The sequence below is a fragment of the Lampetra fluviatilis genome, chromosome 32 (genome assembly GCF_964198595.1).
Source record: "Lampetra fluviatilis chromosome 32, kcLamFluv1.1, whole genome shotgun sequence".
Lineage (NCBI taxonomy): Eukaryota > Metazoa > Chordata > Hyperoartia > Petromyzontiformes > Petromyzontidae > Lampetra > Lampetra fluviatilis.
Window position 1 is genome coordinate 10,856,518 of NC_136306.1, and position 18,573 is coordinate 10,875,090.

Genomic DNA, 18,573 nt, shown 5'->3' on the forward strand with positions numbered 1-18,573 from the left:
CACCCACACTGGCCCCGGTTGAACTCCAGACCCCGGCGGCTGCTGCTGCTGGACTCACCTCGCCATGCCGAGGCGGGAGCCGCGCGGCGTTTCGCGATCGGCAGTCGCTCACACGACGTCGCTGTTCGTCTCCTTCCTGCTGCTGCTGTGTCTCGCCTGCTGCTGCTGCTGCTGCCAGCCCGTGGCAGGTAGCGGTGGTGGTGGTGGCGTCGTGAGGGCAGTGAGCGTGGAATCGTTCGCGAGTGGAGATGCCAATGAGCTCGGAGGTGACCGCACGCCCCGCGGCGTTCCTCTCGGCGTTGCGTCGAGAGCTGTTGGGGTGGGATGGTGGTGGTGGTGGTGTTGTTGTTGATGTTGTTGTACGGTGTTGTGCCATTGTCTCTGTGGGGAGCGGTCGCGTTGCGGGTTTGACTCCGGCTCACGGCTGTCAACACCGGTGGCGATTCTCTGAACCGGTCCTGGGCCTCCTCCCCTAGGTCGACTCAGCCTCAAGCGAGTACCTGGTGCGGTGCGTAAAAACATCGCAACTGGGGAGACAAAGGCGGACGGGCGTGGTGCTAGCCACCCCCTCGTGTGCCACAGTGCCGGCCTTCATAGGTGCTGCTCGCTAACAGCACTTGCCCCAGCAGTCTGTTGTAGGCTGCACGGGGGATCTTTGCCTTTAGCTGTTTCGTGCCATTGACCAACTCGTGGTGGCAATCTTATATCCACTGCTGGATGAATCTCGTACTCACCGCTAGGCGAAGGCTTCATCCGCGGTGTATTTCCCTGCTGTGGCCGCTGACGTGGGTTTGACTACACAGAACTAACATTTTGTTTTTAATTTGACCGGGTAAGGCGTAGTGCCACTGAGCTACGGCGCTCTTATTCAGAAGCGACCTCGCCATCATCACAAATGACGGCGCAACGAAACGGTTCGTGTCCGGAATCAATCTTTACCTTTAGACCTGGAGGAATCCGATGAGCCATGAAGCTCTTTTATTCTACACAGACGTCCATCGCCACATCATCATCCCTGCTACAAGCGACGTGTCCCGTCTGAGCAGCAGATCTGAAGTGCCTCTACACTCGATGTGTCCTCTCCACGCCGCGTCTCGTTTTAGTTGCCCGCAGTTTAAACTAAACTCGGTGTGACATTTCGAGCGTGCAACCCGTCCAACCCTCTCGTTTCTTTGTGCACTTTCCAAACTTTCGCACGCATTTTTATTTCAAAGTGCCCAACGTTTCTCGTTGGTATTTAATGTGTGACACGTGGTATGTGCGCATTATCGACTTCTTTCGCACCGTACCTAGCCACCCGTGCTAATCGTGGGTGCGGGGGATGAACAACAAACGAGACCTAAAAAATGCAGTTCTTAACGAAATGAGTTTTCAAACTAGATTTAAAAGCTCCACTGGCTTCCCAATATCTGAAGGAAGAGCGTTCCAGACGGCCGCAGAAGCGCATCTGAGAGCGCTGCGCGATGGTAGATATATCCCAGTGCATGAAGCTACATCGAACGTTACCAAGATTTGTCAAATGTAGTACTGTACTGTACTTGTTTTCTGGTGGCAGAGTCGTTATATATGAAGTAATGGCAAGGAACTAGAGGAGTAAGATGGAAGGACTTCAATGGGAAGGCAGAAAAGTGAGGCTCAAGAGAAGTACGGGCGAAATAAAAGTGACGTAAAAGATGTTAACGAAACGAGCAGAGGTCTCTGTCAAGTGTGATGATTAAAGGAGTATCACACCATTGTGCACAAGAATGAACGTTTTGAAATGGGTGAATATTACCTGCACTGGGATATAGATTAGAAAGATGGTTATTGGTAAATACAATGGAACAAAAGATGAAAAGTAGTCAAACAAAGAGATGCATGCTGGGAATTACACTGAGAGACGGCAAGAAGAACAAATTAACCACAATACCTGCGGTCAGAATGCAAACAAAAACACACTGATAATGTATGCATTGTCCTTGAAATTGATTGGTCCACACCAGAGACAGCTTTCTTTAGAGCCTAGTCTCATGGTGTTCGACCAGATGACGCCAAAAGGCGCACAACTTAAAGACAACGCACTATCAGAGTAATGAGGCCTCCTTTACCAGTACCAAAATATAACCGTTTGAGACTAGGCTCTAAGAAAAGCTGTCTCTAGTGTGGACCAATCAATTTCAAGGACAATGCATACATTATCAGAGTGTTTTTTGTTTGCATTCTGACCGCCGGTATTGTGGTTAATGTAAACATGATTCCTTGTTAAAAGGTTTCAGTTTTGTTGCCAGAAAAAAAGGAGAAAAAACTATTATTATATTTTGGTACTGGCAAAGAAGGCCTCATGATGTAAATTATAGAACTATCCACATATTATATTGGCCTTTGAAACATCGCATAACGATCCTAAACCTCGAAGTTGGGAAAGTTCGCTTTTGGAGTCCGTAACTGAGTTCGACTGTGCTGGTAGAAACATCTGTAAGCATTGACTTTGATGTGAGCAGGTGCTGAAGTTGGTGAGCGGATGAACTCCCAGGGCTTGGTGACTGGGGAACCACAGAGATGGGACGTCACGGTTCCATACCGGCTCATTGGACGGGACAAGCGGGAGGTCGCGGATGCCACCGCGCGGGTGAGTTTGACCTTCTCCTGCAATCGCTAGGGCCTAGCACAGGGGTGGGAAAGCTACGGCTCAAAGCCGCATGCGGCCAACCACCTTTCAATGGCCCGCGATCAATATTTAACCATCACTGCAAGCAGCTTTTCTACACTAATCGGGCGCGAGAGGGGGAAATTGTTTAAGCTGATAACACACTGTTTTCTAATTGTAGTGCACTCAGTAATTTCTGGAAACAAGTGATTGTGGTGTTTGTTCAAGTGTGGCCTGCCAGCGGTATCTGAAAGTAAAATTCGGCCCTCGGTAAGGAAGAGGTTCCACACCCTTGGTTTAGGGCTTCTAAAAGTCCAGTGCCCATGACGTTCCACATTTACCATTCTAATCCAGATATACAGTCGCACATTTTGTCGCTACACACTGCACAGTCGAATGATTGTTAGTACGTACGGCTCACGTGACGTAGAGAACTGCGATTCAAATAAAGGCAGAGCACTTATTTGCGTGTGTCTACCGTGTGTAGACAGATTTCATTTCCTCCGAGAAAAGTGCTAAAAGTGATAAATGTGGTAAGGTAAGAATCCACTGTGGCTCCAGTTGTGGAAAAAAACCCAGCGTAGTCCGTTTCCTTACTCTAATGGGAGTTTCCAAGAGAACGCGCGCGCTGTTGCTTGCATTCTAATCGAGTCATCAAATCAGGAAATGAAAAATAGCGTGAGAAGAAAAATTAGTGCAGGTCCAAAAAGACCGTGTTTCATACTTCACACAAAAACATGGATAAGAAGTACTCAGCCTTTGTGCATTATGCAAAAACCCATCAGCAGTTCCCCAAAGTACTGCATTGTGATTCTTTATCAGTGTTTCTCAACTCCAGTTATCGTGATCCCCCCCCCATACGGCGTTAAAAATATCAGGTGCGTGCAGTATGCAGTGGCTTTATTTGCAAATGAATAATTTATATGATTAGTACAGTACCGTATTCGCACAAAGGTAAAGTGTTGGGGTGGGGGGTTGGGGCTCTGGGACTAGAGTTGAGAAAGAGGCTCGCAGAGGGGACTTGCGTTACTTCCCAGTCGAGGCTATTAAAAACCACAGACATCTTTGATAAGATGTTGTGAGATAAAGTGTGGGCACACACACTTTACTTTTTCCTAGCCATTCATGTAGGCCATGAGAGTGGGCTGGAGGCTCTTAAAGGATGATTCATTTCACACACCACAAGTCATCTTATCTTTTAGACAGACTGTGCATCCATTCAGCAGGCTGTGTGGTCAGGCTTGTCCAAACTTTATACCGAGACCAAATATTATTAAAGTTAAGTCAATTTCCAGAGCATTCCAATGACATCACTGTAGCATGAGTGCAGTCCTTTTTAATATCACGACTGTGATGTTTCTATAGAGTGTACCTGGCAATCACCTAAAATAAATTTATGTTGTATTCTTAGGTTTTTTCGGTAAAGTCACGTAGGTAAAAAATTTAAATTAATACAAGTAAAATAAAATAAAAATCACGACGTTTCGGAGGCAACACAAGCTTCCAGCACGATAGTTGTATCACTTGATACAGCTATTGTGCTGTGACCGTTCCACCTGAAGACGGAAGCTTGTGTTGCCTCCGAAACATCGTGATTTTTATTTTATTTTTCTTTAACTTTTATAAAAAAAAATGTTTTACCTACGTGACTTTACCGAAAAAACCTAAGAATATGAATCCTTGCAGTCGCGAAAGCTTCAAATCTAAAATTAATGTTGGACAGCCCAGGACAAACATCCTACGTTCATGCCTGCAAGATAGCGGCTATTTTTTTTTGGGTTGTATCTTCAAAGTGAGCACAACTGTGAGAAACACACCCATGCCTTGAGAGATGCATTCCTTTTAGCATTTTATTTAAGTAAATATCGATCCTTGTTATTAATGATTATCTGATATCGTTTTGATGTGCCACTATTACAGGTACCTTCTGAAATTATCCACAAATATGAAGTTGTCGTTTATGGATTGATTGCTGGAACTGTGGGCACTGTATATGATCTTTGTGCCGGGCTGCTGCAGAGCAAACTATGCCGTGAGGATGACGTCGTTTACAATTATTCTATTTCTTCTTCCCTCCTTAGGGACGGCACCCAGAAAGGGTTCGATACATAATTGAGGTGGAGGGGACTCAGTACATCTTGTCTCTTCGACGCAACAGGTTTGATGTCGTTTTTATTGACCAAACTGTTCGGTTAATGTGGAAAATACTGAATGATCTGGCTGTTTAATTTGCTCAGCACTGCCGATGCACGCTTGGCATGCAGAGTATTGTGTCAAACAGGGACGTGTAACTATTTATCAATGGGGTAAGGAATAACAAGGGCACATGACTCTGTAACAGTGACCTACAAAAACGTCATGGACATCTTACATATGTAGTGACTGACTCAGAGACACGAAGAGTAGGAGGCACTCTGTTTATTAAACGGCCATAACAGTTCACACTGGTTAACTACGGCTCCCAGTCAGGACAGCCGGTAGACTGGCTGACTGGCGACGCCGAGACGGTGAAGACGGTGATGGCGGTGAAGACTCCAGCAGCAGTGCGACGGGGATCCCACTCCAAACGACAGCCCGAGGTCCCCTCCCGGGGCCCTTCTTATACTGTCACGTGACCTGGCTCCGCCCCCGGCCACGCCCCCCTTCTGGAACCTTCTAGCGGGTTCTCGACGTGCCCCTTCCGTGACCTTTCCCCTACATCCCTCTCTCTGGTCTATCACGTGGCCTGCTGTCAGCCAGGGCTGCTGTAGCTGCAGATCCCCTTCCCTGCCAGCAGCCAGCGCTATGCTGCTAAGTGTCCGATTCTATGTCACTACACATACGTAAAGACAAAGATCCTCCATATAGCCTGAACAGACTGTTGGGGTAAGTGCTGTTAAGCGAGCACCTATGAAGGCCGGCACGGCAAAACGAGGGGGTGGGTTCGAATCCCGCTCACGGCCACCAACACCGGTGACGATTATAATCGTCACCGGTGTTGGTGGCCATGAGCGTGCCAACAACACCAGTCATGGGCCTCCCCTAGATCGACTCAGCCTCAAATGAGTACCTGGTATGGTGTGTAAACCTCAATACTGGGAGACAAAGGTGGCCGGGCGTGGTGCTGGCCACCCACCCCCATGTACCGTTTCGGCCTTAACAGGTGTTCGCTAACAGCACTTGCCCCAACAGAGTTTTACACGCTTTGTCTTTGCATAAATGTGTGTGTGAGCGCTCTGCACGTGACCGTAGTCGTTAGCGAGCCACAGCGCTCTCCCCTGCAGCACTTAGTGTGTAGTGGCACATGCTGATTGAAATGTTGGTGTTTTTCCACCAGCTAATGCAAAAGCACTCCTGATAGAGCATTGTTTGGCATCGCTTTGTCTTTGCACAAGTGTCAGCAAAACCAACGATAAGCCTTGCACATAAGTGGATATTGGCACATTTGCTCATCCTCAACTCTAGCAGCAACAGATGAGAAATTTTACATAGCTGCCTGGCCATATCAGAGTTCATATGAGAAAGATGAGACTGCATTGCTCTCTAAAGCCCTAGTTTGTATTTACCATATTTTAGAAAGATGCATTGCCCATTATGATGCTTGTGCCAATTCACTCAATCTGAGATTTGAGGGATGGTGCGGGGAAGCGCACAGTGGTTCGCGTATTGTGCTAATAGCCCAGCTATCGTGAGTTTGATTCATCACTTCGCTGTGGCCATATCTGTGCCAGGCCTAGGTACCCCATTAAACCACCCCCATATGACCAGTGTCAGGGCCGGCCCGAGGCATAAGCGAACTAAGCGGCTGCTTGGGGCCCCCTGGCCACCAGGGGGCCCCCGAATCGTTTTTTTTTTTTTTTTTTTTTTTTTTTTACAATTAAATAACTTAAACAAGTGATTTGTAACATTCTATTTTTGATTAGATTAATGTTTGTCTATTTTGGTTTTATTTAAAAGATTGCACATTTAATGCACATTTGCAAATAATTTATTTAATATGTTTTTTGTGACCGTTTGTATTCAGAAGTTTTAATAAAAGAGTGAAGTATTTTAAGTGTTGTTTTTATTTTTTATTAATACATAACCTCACTGTATTCGTTTATAATATTCGCTATAACATTATAGTGTGACATTTGTGTCAATAATCTTCTAGCACAGATGAGTCTGCGTGGTGGGAGGGGGGCCCCCAAATCAAATTCTGCTTAGGGCCCCCAAGAGGCTCGGGCCGGCACTGACCAGTGTGGCGAGGTATGGTCAAACAAACCCCATAACCGAAAGGCAATGGGAGAGGGACCTCATCCATGAGTGGATTGATAATAGGTTGTATACAATTGTTTGTTTAAGACTCCATGAATTGCCACAATTAAGCATTACTATATTATTGAGCCAAGTTTTGTTGTCATTGCGGTGTGTGTAGAATGTATACTGTCTGCATTGTTTCCATTAACCTTTGGTGTGTACATGGACCAATCACATGCAAAGTATTTCATAATGAATCCCCTTTATTTTCTGAGGAAAGTCTCTTGGTTTTTAAGATTTTTCAGCAGGGTGTTTTGCATTGGGATGTTTTGTCAGTTTCATTTAGTGGGAGTAAACTGAGTATGTGGAGAAAACTCATGCAAAAGAGGGGATAACCATGCATTTTGCCACAGACTTTTTAATTAATTTGTCATGAGCATAACAGTTCATTTACATCTCTATTAATGATGTGCGTTTTGTGTGTGCTTGTGCAGTTTATTATTTTCGGGAGATGCCGAATTTTCACGCCTCGTCAACTCCAACAATGTCCATGGAAACAGGAGCGTAAGTGTTTTGGAATTAATTTTAATAAGTAGTAGAACATTATTTAACACGGGAACTGACAAGATGGCTTTGGATGTTTCTGCCACTACACTTATGGTCTTCATTGAGTTGCTTTTTTTTGTCCGATTCAGTATAAATGTCTTTTTACAGTAATAATTGCTACTTACTACACTCATACTGTAATTAGAGTTAACTTTGGTAATACTTATATAGAGCCACATCTGACATCATTGAATAATAAAACTACACGACAACGAGGCGTAACGTTATGCCTCGTTAACTGGCCAGGTGGCTCAATTCTCGGTTGGGGGTTGACCGAGCCCATCATCCCTCCAGGGTCGATAAAATTTCGTACCACTTTTTTTGACGACCTCAGTAGTGTTTATCCTTTAGACAAACTCAGACTGGGCAGAGGTATTGAGCAGGTATTTGTGAGATGTAACTATAATCATCATCATTACCGGTTACACTTTGTCCACTGCGAAGGGAAGAGCCACCCACGCTCCCCACATTGCTTTATGAATCTATGAAATGGTGCTCCCCCCACCCCGTCCGCCCAAACCCCTCCTGTCAATCTGCTTGGCCTTTTTTTTGCCGATGCCACTGTCCTCTGGCTGTTGCAGGAGCACTGCTTCTACCAGGGCCACGTCGAGGGGCACAGGGGCTCCGCCGTGGCTCTGAGCACCTGCCGTGGGCTCAGGTGGGTGAGCCACTGCACGGCACGGCGTTTGGTCACGTGAATGCGCCACTGTTGCGACCAGCAATCCAGGTGCCGGTCAGTTGTGTGGAGAATTTTTTTTTTTTAAGAGCGAACACCACTCAACAACTTTTGAGTAATGAAGGTTCCTGTTATACGAGGCATGTGACCCGCCCATACTTGACATCTGCCAAAGAGTGCTTCATAACTCATCGGATTCCTCCAGTCTAAATCAAAATCCTGAGTATAGCGGCCCCTAGTGGCTGCCACTGGGTGACTAATTGCGCTTCTGGTCACCGACGGCCAACCGCTCCCTCTGCGTGCAGGGGCCACTTCAGCGTGGGGGACGTGAGCTACGGGGTGGAGCCGTGGGGGGGGACTGGCGTGGCGGGGGAGAGGGTGGGGAGCCTCCACCGCGTCTTCCGTCTGAGCGACGCGTTCCCCGCCTCGAACTCCTCCTCCGCTTGCGGCGTCGTCCATCCGGAGGAGCCCACGCTGCACCACGATCCGGCCCTGGAGCCGCTCGGGGGCCAGCAGCAGCAGTTCCACTTCCGGGTCGGTCACGCTGCCAGATCCACTCCGCTCCACCTGTGACTTCACGTGAACCAGGAATTGCATGAGTGTGTGTATTGTGGAGAGCGGTAGTATTGTGGTTTTAGAGCACTGTGCTACACACCCGGTGGCCGTACTTCGATTGCCTACCACGGCTAACATCAGTGGTGTATATCTGAACTGGTCTTGGGCCCCCTCCTAGGTCGACTTAACCTTAAATGAGCCACCTGGCAAACTGGGGAGACGAAAGCTACCTTGCCAGCCTTCTTCATCGGTGCTCGCTTAACAGCATTTTCTCCAAACAGTCTGGCTATATGTGGGATATTTGTATTTTTGTTGTGGGAATGACTCAAGTAGGTTTTGGTTAAAATTGCAGTGCAGTTATATACAAAACGTCGTCATCGGCGAGAGCCCGATACAGCACGTCGCTCGGCTCGGATGACGGGGTATCGCAGTCCGATATGGGGGTGGGGGGAAAGACGGGATCCGCTGCGCCAACCGACATGATGTTGGGGAGAAGATGAAGATTTAAATGGGGGAGTGTAACCGACCTGAAAACCACTTGCAGAAGGGGGTCATCGGTGAGTTTTAACAGAACGGTGTGCGGTCGTTCCCCTGCAGAGGAAGCGGAACGTGCTGCCCAGCACACGCTACGTGGAGCTTCTCTTCGTCCTGGACAACACCCTGGTAAGTGGAAACTGGCACCTCTATGAATCAATGGCGAAATGAGCAGCCATTTTAAATGTAATGGACACCGGATACCCGGCCTCAAAGACACGAAGCTTGCCCCACCTTGAGGAGGCGATGACTTTGCGGTGCTTGAAACAAACACATTTTGATTCGCACGCGTGTAAATTGATGATTTATTTCATTAGCATTAGCCATGATCACTTCACTGTTGGATGAAGGATTCTCCAAGCCCACCCCGCACGGTCCCATAGAGCTCCTGCCCACGACGAGAAGACATCGCTTCCTCGCCGCGGTGGATGTCCATTGGGACATGCTCTCTCCCCTTTAGCTGCCACTCCCATCATTAGTTTTGTCTGCCAGCCATTAACTAATTTATAAAAATGATCATCGTAGCTATGTTTGTATTGCCTACATGACCATTGGCTGGGGCCCGCTTCAAACCAATACGACAACAGGGGGAGACTTCATCCAGCATTGGATAGATCTTGGCTGCTGACGACGATTATGATATTGATGACGCCCTGTTCTGATGTTGTGTGCATGTGTGACCGTAGTACACTGGACAATATCAATCCAACAAGACGTTGGCAGTTCACGACATGGCCGAGCTGGCCAACCTGGTGGACTCGGTGAGTCATGAGTGACTGGTCACCGCTTCTTTCCAACTCGCCCCTGCAGCTCGGGAGACTCTTGAGAGCGCAAGGCTGTCCCCTTTGTATCGAGGGCCAGATGGAATAACACGTCGTCAGGAAAACGAGGTTTTTATGGGTCGAGCAGTTTACCAAGCTGGGCATTACAATGGCAGCCGGAAGTTGGCAACCAATGGGAAGACCAAAAGCCACGTGGTTAAAAACTGTTAGAGCAGACGTTGAGGTACGGTTATCAACTCCGCATCATCTGAGAAATTTGGCAGAAAATAAATGATGGCGAAAGGTGGTATCGTCTCTGGACGACCAGTGTGAATTTCGTCACCGAAATCTTCGTCTAGGTATTTCGTTTACTCATTAAAATAAAAAAAGTATAGATTTAGACCCAAACTGTGAATACATGAACGCTGGTTACGACCTCGTGTATGCAGTGCGAAGATGAGCATGTGTGAGTGTGGGGAGCGGCGGTGTCGTGGTTAGCACACTGCCCTACGAACCCGACAACCCGATTTTAAAGCCGACATCGGTGACAAATTTCTGAAGCTCCCATAGGCCAAAATCAGCCTTAAAAATTAGTATCTGGTATCGGGTGCAGTGGACGCCCCATTGTATCAGCACTGGGGAGACAAAGGGGGCTGGGCTTGGTAATGACCATGCACCCGCTCGCGTGCCGTGCTGGCCTTAATAGGAGCTAGCTAACAGCACTGGACCCGACAGTCTGTTGTATGTACGCATGTTGAACTTATTTTGCACCGTACGTAGCCAACCGTGCTAATCGGAGGTGCGGGGGAAGGACAACGATATTAACACTAATCACTGTGAAGGCTTTTCACAGGAGGGGACTCCATGTGGCGGCATGCGTGTGCGCGTGCGCGTGCGCGTGCGCGTGGCAGTATTACCGCGTGCTGGACATTCGGGTGGTGCCCGTGGGGGTGCACGTCCTCTCGGCCCAAGAGGAGGCGGCGGTGATGGCGGAGGGTGACTCGGCGGGGACCGTGCTCGGCAAGTTCCTCAAGTGGCGCGAGAGCAACCTGGACTCGATGAAGCGGCACGACAACGCCCAGCTCATCACGTGAGCCTCGCTGCGGCGGCGGCACCGCCGTAGGATCGGGGAGACCTGGAGGAGGCAAAGCTGCCCCTCACCTTGTCAAAGGCTCGGCTCGGCCCTATCTTCTAAATGCTCCTCCGATTAGCGTGGTTGGCTACGTGCGGTGCGCAAGAAGTTCCACATAGCGTACATACGTCAAGTGAAAAGATCAGTTTAACACACAGAATTTCACGACCAATATTATTTTTTTGGATTTGATCGCGGACATATAAAGTGTCGTTAAACCTGCCACACCGGTGTGCTGTACGAGTAACGAACTGGCATGTTTTGTTCACGTGACAAACCTTACTAATTGGCTGTGTCGGGTGGTGGCGGGTTTAACGACACATCTATATCTACGCGATCTCACCCCAACAATCCATTGTCAAGTCAAAAGATGTCAGCGGAGTGTTTTAACACCAGTCGCAATGAGCCATGGGCGTCGGAGCCTTTCTTCGTTTTTGACGGGGTGAGAGCGAGAACAGAATGCATGACAAAACCAGAAAATTATTAAAACATGCTTAAAATGTGTCGGCCCTCCTCCCCCCAAGTTTTTGTGACAAGGTCACAACAGGGACACATCCCCCCCCCCTACCCACCCATTGCCAAAACATTGTGGTTGACAGGTGTTCACTGATAAATCCTCCCATCGATTGGATCAGTTACCATTGTTTAGCTTTGTGATTCGATTCGGGAAGAGATGCTTTTTTGTCTCGTTCAGATTGCCTCGATGGTATTGTTTCTGATGCAATGCTTTTTTCCATCTCATTCGTATAGTGTTGGCGTACAAACATAACACCGGCGTTTATTTTTCACAAATCATAAATAACCGATTCTCACACGCACAATGTGGTGTGTGTAAGATGAGCGTAAAACTCAATTACCGATTGGTCGATCGGTGTCGTTGCACGCCTGCTACGCGTGTCTGAGTCGGTGACCCGTAAACGTCTTTCGCGAGCGGTTAAACCGATCGTTCTTTTGTGCCTGCAGCGCACGGCAGTTTCAGAGCATCCTGGGCATGGCGTACGTGGGAACGGTCTGCCTACGAGCAACATCTGGTGGAATCAACACGGTAAGTGGCGTGAAGCAAGGCAATGACCCAACGTCGGCATGTGCTTGGAACTGTTGGACCAATAGCAAATGTTGTAAGCTGTGGGACTCAGTGGTGGCCAGCAGAGGGCAGTGCAGCGAAATCCATTGTATTGTGCGTGTGGACTGCAGTGCAGCGGTTTGCGTGCCGAGCTACGAACCCGGCGACCCGAGTTCAATTTTCGCTCACGGCCAACACCAGTGACGATTATCTGAACCGGTCCTGGGCCTCCCCTAGATCGACTCGGCCTCAAATGAGTACCTGGTGTGGTGTGTAAACATCGCCACTGGGGAGACAAAGGCGGCCGGGCGTGGTGCTGGCCACCCCACCACCTCGTGTGCCATGCCAGCCTTCATTAGGTGCTCGCTAGCAGCACTTGCCCCAGCATTCTGTTACAGCTATTCGGAGGAACTTTGTGTTTTGCGTGTGCTTGTGTAAATCACAGCTGGTGGGGAGCAGTGTGCTGATGACGGCGTCGGTGCTGTCCCACGAGCTGGGACACAACTTGGGCATGAGCCACGACGACAATCGCACCTGCAGCTGCGCCGCCGAGCACGGCTGCATCATGGGGGCGGTCATGGGGTAACTAACTCCTGACAGTAATGATGAGCTTTAAAATAATTTATTGAGCATCATTAATGCACATTGCATCCAAAAACACTGTAGGGTTCATAACGCGCGCAGTTTTCACACACGCGCAGTCGCATCTCCGACCTCCTGCGTACCCAGCGAGGGAGATAACATCTTTCCACGACTTTAGCTGGATGTGTGGGGAGTGAGAGTGTAGCAGTTAGCACGCTGCGCTATGAACCCGGCGGCTAGTTCCATTTCCGCTCATGGCCAACAGCAGTGACAATTATCTTAACCGGTCCTGGGCCTCTCCTAGGTTGATTCAGCCTCGAATGAGTACCTGGTGAGGTGTGTAACCATCGCCACTGGGGAGACAAAGGCGGCCGGGCGTGGTTGTTTGCCACACCGCCCCATCGTGTGCCGTTCCGGTCTTCATAGGTGCTCCTCGCTAAAAGCACTTGCCCCAACAGTCTGCTAAAGGCAACACGGTGGGGGGATCTTTGCGGTGCGCCATCGCCCAGGTCGCCACCAGCGACGGTGTTCAGTGGCTGCAGCGCCGACGACCTGGAGGGGCTGGTGAACGGGGCCACCTGCTTGCTGAACGTGCCCAAGGCAGACGAGGCGTTGCGCCCTCCCGTCTGCGGAGACAAGATGCTGGACGCCGGCGAGGAGTGCGACTGCGGCTCCCCCGAGGTGAGGCGGCCGCCCGCCTGGATCCAGTCATTCATTCCACGAGTCACTCATTTTATTGTTCATTTGTTATTATACGGTTATTTATTCGTGCATCTGGACATTCATTCATTCATTTGTTAATGTGGTCGTTCATTGGTTTTAGGTGAGTGCTACCCATCTTCGCTGACATTATTTTATTCTTTATAATTTTTAACACGTCTTTGTAGGTGCTCACAAACAGCAGTGGTCGGTGCTAAGAACTCGGTGACTGCGTTCGATACCCGCTCACAACCAATGAATAGCTGAACCAGTCCTGTGCCTCCACTAGGTCGACTCAGCCATGTGTACTTGGTGCAGCGTATAAACATTAGCACTGAAGAGACAAAGGCGACCAGGGGTGGTGTTGGCCACGTCACCTCTTCGTGTGCCATTCTTACCTTAACACTACAGGGTGCTTCAAAAAAATGTTACCACTTACATGGGACTATCGTTTTCAATGGAGAAAGAACGTATAATACACTGTAACATGATAACAAATGTAATGTTAATAGCTTCAAAAAGTCAGTCTCCATTTGTTCGCCATCATTGTCGACACGTACCTGGAATCTTCTCCAGGTGGTCTCCAGAGCCCAGAGGCACATTTCATGTGGTGTTGTTGCAAATTCCCAGAAGTGTTAACATTTTTATGAAGCATCCTGTAGTTCACTACAACAGCACTTGTCCCCACAGTTCGTTGAAGGCTATATGGGTGACCTTTGTCTTTGTGTTGCAGGAGTGCGACAACAAGTGCTGCGACGCCCGCACCTGCCGGCTGCGATCCGGAGCGCGCTGTGCCTACGGCTCCTGCTGCAAGGACTGCCAGGTCAGAGGTCGTTCCACTGAACAGCTTCACGATTTCCCGGTCGTACGTGTTAGACAAGACGTGGTTTAATCATACCTATAATTGTCAAGTGGCCTTTTACTCTTGCATACAAGTCGGGCAAATGCGGGGTCGGAGGTCATCATGCCGTGCAGGTCATCAGGGATGTTTGACCATACTTAGCCATGTTGACCAGTGCACGGGTTGGTGAATGCCCGGAGCATAGCAACAGTGCAATAATGGAATTGTCTGTACTGCGCAGAGAAGGAAAGGAGATGGCAGTATGTATGTATAACTTCTTTTGCACCGTATGGTAGAGCAAGGCAGCAATGGAAACTTCGTAGAGAAGCGGCAGTCGGTTATAATAGGCAGGAGGAAACGAAGGCCTTCAGCCTGTACCTAGATTGGGAAACGGTATCGAGAGTGCGGAGAGCCAGGAGAAACTCTAGAGAGGGAACTACAACAAAGAAGGGGAGCGGCCTCCCATTTGAACATATGTTAAGGTTTTGACAGAGGGCGTCGGTTGCTTGAAGGGTAAACACATGGAGGGGAATGGCGTAAGATGAGAGGGAAAGAGTAGATGAGGGTTGATCTGGTGGGGTGATATATGGCAGAGATGTTGTGCATCATTTGGAGATAAAATGTGAGGGTAATGTGGAGGCCACAGATGAGACGATCGCTGTGACTGAATGGAGATATGACGAAGGCACATGTTTGTTGTGTTGGCTGCGCCGCTGGCAGTTTGTGGGCCAGGGCGAGGTTTGCCGAGCGGCCCAGGGCGTGTGCGACCTGCCCGAGTTCTGCTCCGGCTCGGCCGCCTCCTGCCCGGACGACTCGTTCCTGCAGAACGGCCACCCCTGCCAGAACGCCGCCGCCTACTGCTACAACGGCGTCTGCCAGACGTACACGTCGCAGTGCGAGGCCATCTGGGGTCCCGGTGGGTAGCCCACAGCCCTCAGATCCACTCCCGCACCCCAAGGCAACCGCAGGCAGAGCTGTGAATGTTGTTTTATATTACTTTGTGTACTGGCCGGTTGTCTTGGCTTTGACCCCCTAGTCCAGTTTTCCTAAATCATTGTGAGGCTTTGTTTTGAAAGTCGCAATACAAACAAAATGGTGATGTGATTTTGATGGCGTTTCTCAGAATCAAATCCTGCTTCTGACGAATGCTTCTTGACCGTCAACACAAAAGGCAACGAGTTTGGCAACTGTGGAACGGTCCCCAGCGGCAAGTACAAGTCCTGCTCCCGCAGGTGTGCATCTCACCTACTCTCTTATTATTATTATTGTTGTTCGTCCGTCTCGTTGGGGCAACGCCTACACGCCACTGACGTTATCTTCCTTCCATCGCGTGGGCTCCTGGGCAGCGATTTAAGAGATTATCGTGCATAGCTTCGGTCCGTTCTCAGATGTTATGGAGCTAGTAAGTATTTGGTCTTCCAACGTTGCCTCTTCTCATCAGCGGACCCCTGTAAGGCGGTTTTTGGCCAGGCCTGATGATCTTGTACTATGGCTATTACTCTTGCAATTCAGTTACTGTTACCATTGCAGCAGTAATTACGATATAGCAACGTACATTCACCGTTTGAAAACATTACACATCTCTGCCTCTTGTGGCCCCAAACTGGACATTGCCGCCCCCTGTGCCATGCCAGGGACGTCAAGTGCGGGAAGCTGATCTGTGAGAGCAAGAGCAATCAGCCGCTCATCGGCCACACGGTGCCAAACTTCGCCTTCTACGGCCAGTGCCGGGCGGTGGATTACAACCTAGGCAGCGACGTTCCCGACCCGGCTCTCGTGCAGTCCGGCACCAAGTGCGCCGACGGCATGGTGAGTGAAGCGTGCGGGGAGACGAACGCGGCGGGCAGCCCACCGAGCGGGGAGGCAGGTTGTGAGCAGCTTCTGCAGCAGAAGCCCTGGGGTCGGTTGAGGAATGACAGAGGTCGTTTAGAGTTCACGGCCAGCAAATGCATGTCGAACTTATTTCGCACGCACACCATACATAGCTAACCGTGCTAACTGGAGATGCCGGGAAGGACAACAAGCTAAACAAAGCATTGGGAAGAGCTTTTTCGAAGAATAATGAAGGAAATGGATGTGGAAAAGCCCGTATGGTGAATTTTTTTTATGAGATTTGCTTATGATAGACAAACCCCAGAATGATTATATATATACACACACACCAGTTATTGCTTACATCAATGGACAGCCTGGTTAATACATTTTTGATCATTTTGGAAAGCTGATCTGGAGTAGATTAAACAGAACTGGAGCCAGTAATTTAATTTACATTGTGTGCCCGTATGGACATTGTGATCATTTGCTGGCAAATTGTGATTGGTCCAAAACTCATTAACTTTTCGTCACATTAGCTTGGATCATATCGGCAGTGTGCATCATTTACTCTGGTCTTTTTATAAACCAGGTATTTGCAAAAACTTTCAAATGTATGTTGGATTGGTAGAAGTTAGGTAGTCTGTGTCGCATGCATTTAGAAAGCTTGTGATTGGTGGTGTCTTTTTTTTTGGATGAGTAGTTCATAAGATATCTGTACCTTTGGATCAGTCCCATTGCACATACTTGTCTTGGCCACATCACCCATCGTATGTACGTAGCCAATCGTGCTAATCGGAGGTGGGGATGAGGGGGAGAAGAAACCAAACAATTCAATGTAATTTTCGCACTCATGCTAGAGATTTGTAACATTCTACAAATGATCCGTTGTCCGTGGATAAAGCTGTAATAGGGTTTAACCTTTTGACCATTTAACCTTTGTTTCAGGTGTGCTTCAATCAACAATGTCAAGATGCAAGAGTATTAAACTATTCTATTGACTACACGAGCGAATGTAATGGCCATGGGGTAAGAATATATGTTGTTATTACTCGATACATACAGTCAGCTCCCAATGGGTCATAAGTGCCACTGTGGGGCATTTTAGCCAATTTTAACCTATTGGGCATGGGGCTAGTGGCAACACATAAACTCGGCTTGAAATTGGTGAGCGGAGTTCAGTTTGGTTCCTGGCCACAGTTGGTGACATGAATTTGGTTCCTGTCCACAGCAAACATCAGTAGTGAGGTGCTAACTGACCGTTATTATTATTATTATAAGTAAAAACCTTCAAAAATGTTCGTTTAAATCGAATTTTAGGTGCCAAAGGGAGTAATTGGACATTTGACTATTTTACATCTATGAAAGAGCTTTATAGCTAATTGGATTCCTCCAGTATAAATAAATATTCTGATTCCGATTATGAATTTCACAGCGGTCGTGTAAACCGTAGCAGTGCCCCCATCGCAGTGGACATGAGAGAGATTGAAGCTAGCATGCGCATCGAGGTATTCGATTTATTCTTTCGCAGGCGTGGTTAATCCGCAAGCCGCAGATAATCAAGACCTAACGCTTCGTTTTGTTCGTTGGTGCCCACACGTCGCAGCAACACAACAACCGCAAGCACTGCCACTGCGCGGAGGGATGGGCTCCGCCAGACTGCTCCTCCACGGGATGTGGAGGCTCCGTCGACAGCGGCCCCACCTGCAAGAGTACGTTGGGGGTTTTTTGTTACTTCACGCGCACGTTTAATCCAGGAAAGCCTCACGACTTTTTTTTTAGGATGACCCCGCAGTGGGGAGAGGAGGCGAGGGCAGGTTGATGATTGATGTGACTAATCTCATTACAGCAAATTGTGGGGTCGTTTTTTTAAATCCGGCGCAGGCACTCGATGGCCTACTCTTGTGAATGATGTCTACTCTTGAAAACGAATTTCTCTAGATTTACATGTTTTTCTTTAGAACTGCTTTGTTTAGTTTGTTGTCTTTCCCCCGCACCTCCAATTAGCACAGTTGACTACGTACGGTTCGAAAAAAAGTTCAACATACATGTCAGGGGATCTTTAACGTCTACTGTGAATCAGACTGCGCACGTTATGGCGGTTACTACACACCACAGTAATATTCAGGGTGGCCGCTGCATTCGAACCCCGACTCGATGCAACACGCGGCAAATGTCCTTCCACAAAGGACATGTCACCACCCCAAAGTAAGTGGGCACACGTGTAAAGTTGACGGTGCGTTCTTTACGATTCTTTTGAGGTCCGAGCACTGAACCAGCACTGCTAAGACGCTGGGTTCACACCAGAGGTCGCAAATGGGTACCCATACCCGTACCCGGCCGGGTACGGGTACCCGTTCCCTACCCGTACCCTACCCGAAATGAGTGACAAACGGTTACTCACCAGTGACTCACAGCCTATCCGTACCCGTACCCGGCCGCAACAGGGTCGCAAACGGCTACCCGTA

At 48.7% G+C, this 18,573-nt stretch overlaps 1 protein-coding gene and 1 long non-coding RNA gene across 5 annotated transcripts in view; one reads left to right on the forward strand and one right to left on the reverse strand.

Moving 5' to 3' along the window:
- Nucleotides 1–18,573, forward strand: part of LOC144943755 (disintegrin and metalloproteinase domain-containing protein 9-like) — a 26,224-nt gene continuing 7,651 nt past the window's right edge. For 2 of the 4 annotated variants that reach the window (XM_078871554.1, XM_078871553.1), the window contains exons 1-18: nt 1–266; nt 2,481–2,608; nt 4,708–4,784; nt 7,339–7,408; nt 8,032–8,108; nt 8,432–8,660; nt 9,279–9,344; nt 9,902–9,976; nt 10,888–11,066; nt 12,072–12,153; nt 12,617–12,753; nt 13,263–13,434; nt 14,186–14,275; nt 15,014–15,209; nt 15,417–15,525; nt 15,928–16,102; nt 17,054–17,134; nt 17,712–17,817. In XM_078871554.1, the coding sequence (XP_078727680.1) occupies nt 65–266; nt 2,481–2,608; nt 4,708–4,784; nt 7,339–7,408; nt 8,032–8,108; nt 8,432–8,660; nt 9,279–9,344; nt 9,902–9,976; nt 10,888–11,066; nt 12,072–12,153; nt 12,617–12,753; nt 13,263–13,434; nt 14,186–14,275; nt 15,014–15,209; nt 15,417–15,525; nt 15,928–16,102; nt 17,054–17,134; nt 17,712–17,817 (2,251 nt within the window). In that variant the 5' untranslated portion in view covers nt 1–64. The remainder of the gene's footprint in view (nt 267–2,480; nt 2,609–4,707; nt 4,785–7,338; nt 7,409–8,031; nt 8,109–8,431; nt 8,661–9,278; nt 9,345–9,901; nt 9,977–10,887; nt 11,067–12,071; nt 12,154–12,616; nt 12,754–13,262; nt 13,435–14,185; nt 14,276–15,013; nt 15,210–15,416; nt 15,526–15,927; nt 16,103–17,053; nt 17,135–17,711; nt 17,818–18,573) is intronic. The other 2 variants (XM_078871556.1, XM_078871555.1) reach the window with 1 other exon arrangement.
- The window catches only part of LOC144943758 (uncharacterized), a 15,215-nt gene continuing 12,741 nt past the window's right edge, over nt 16,100–18,573 (reverse strand). Inside the window, exons 2-3 of the long non-coding RNA XR_013639529.1 lie at nt 16,827–16,896; nt 16,100–16,188 (exon numbers count right to left, since the gene is read on the reverse strand). This is a non-coding gene — a long non-coding RNA (uncharacterized LOC144943758). The remainder of the gene's footprint in view (nt 16,189–16,826; nt 16,897–18,573) is intronic.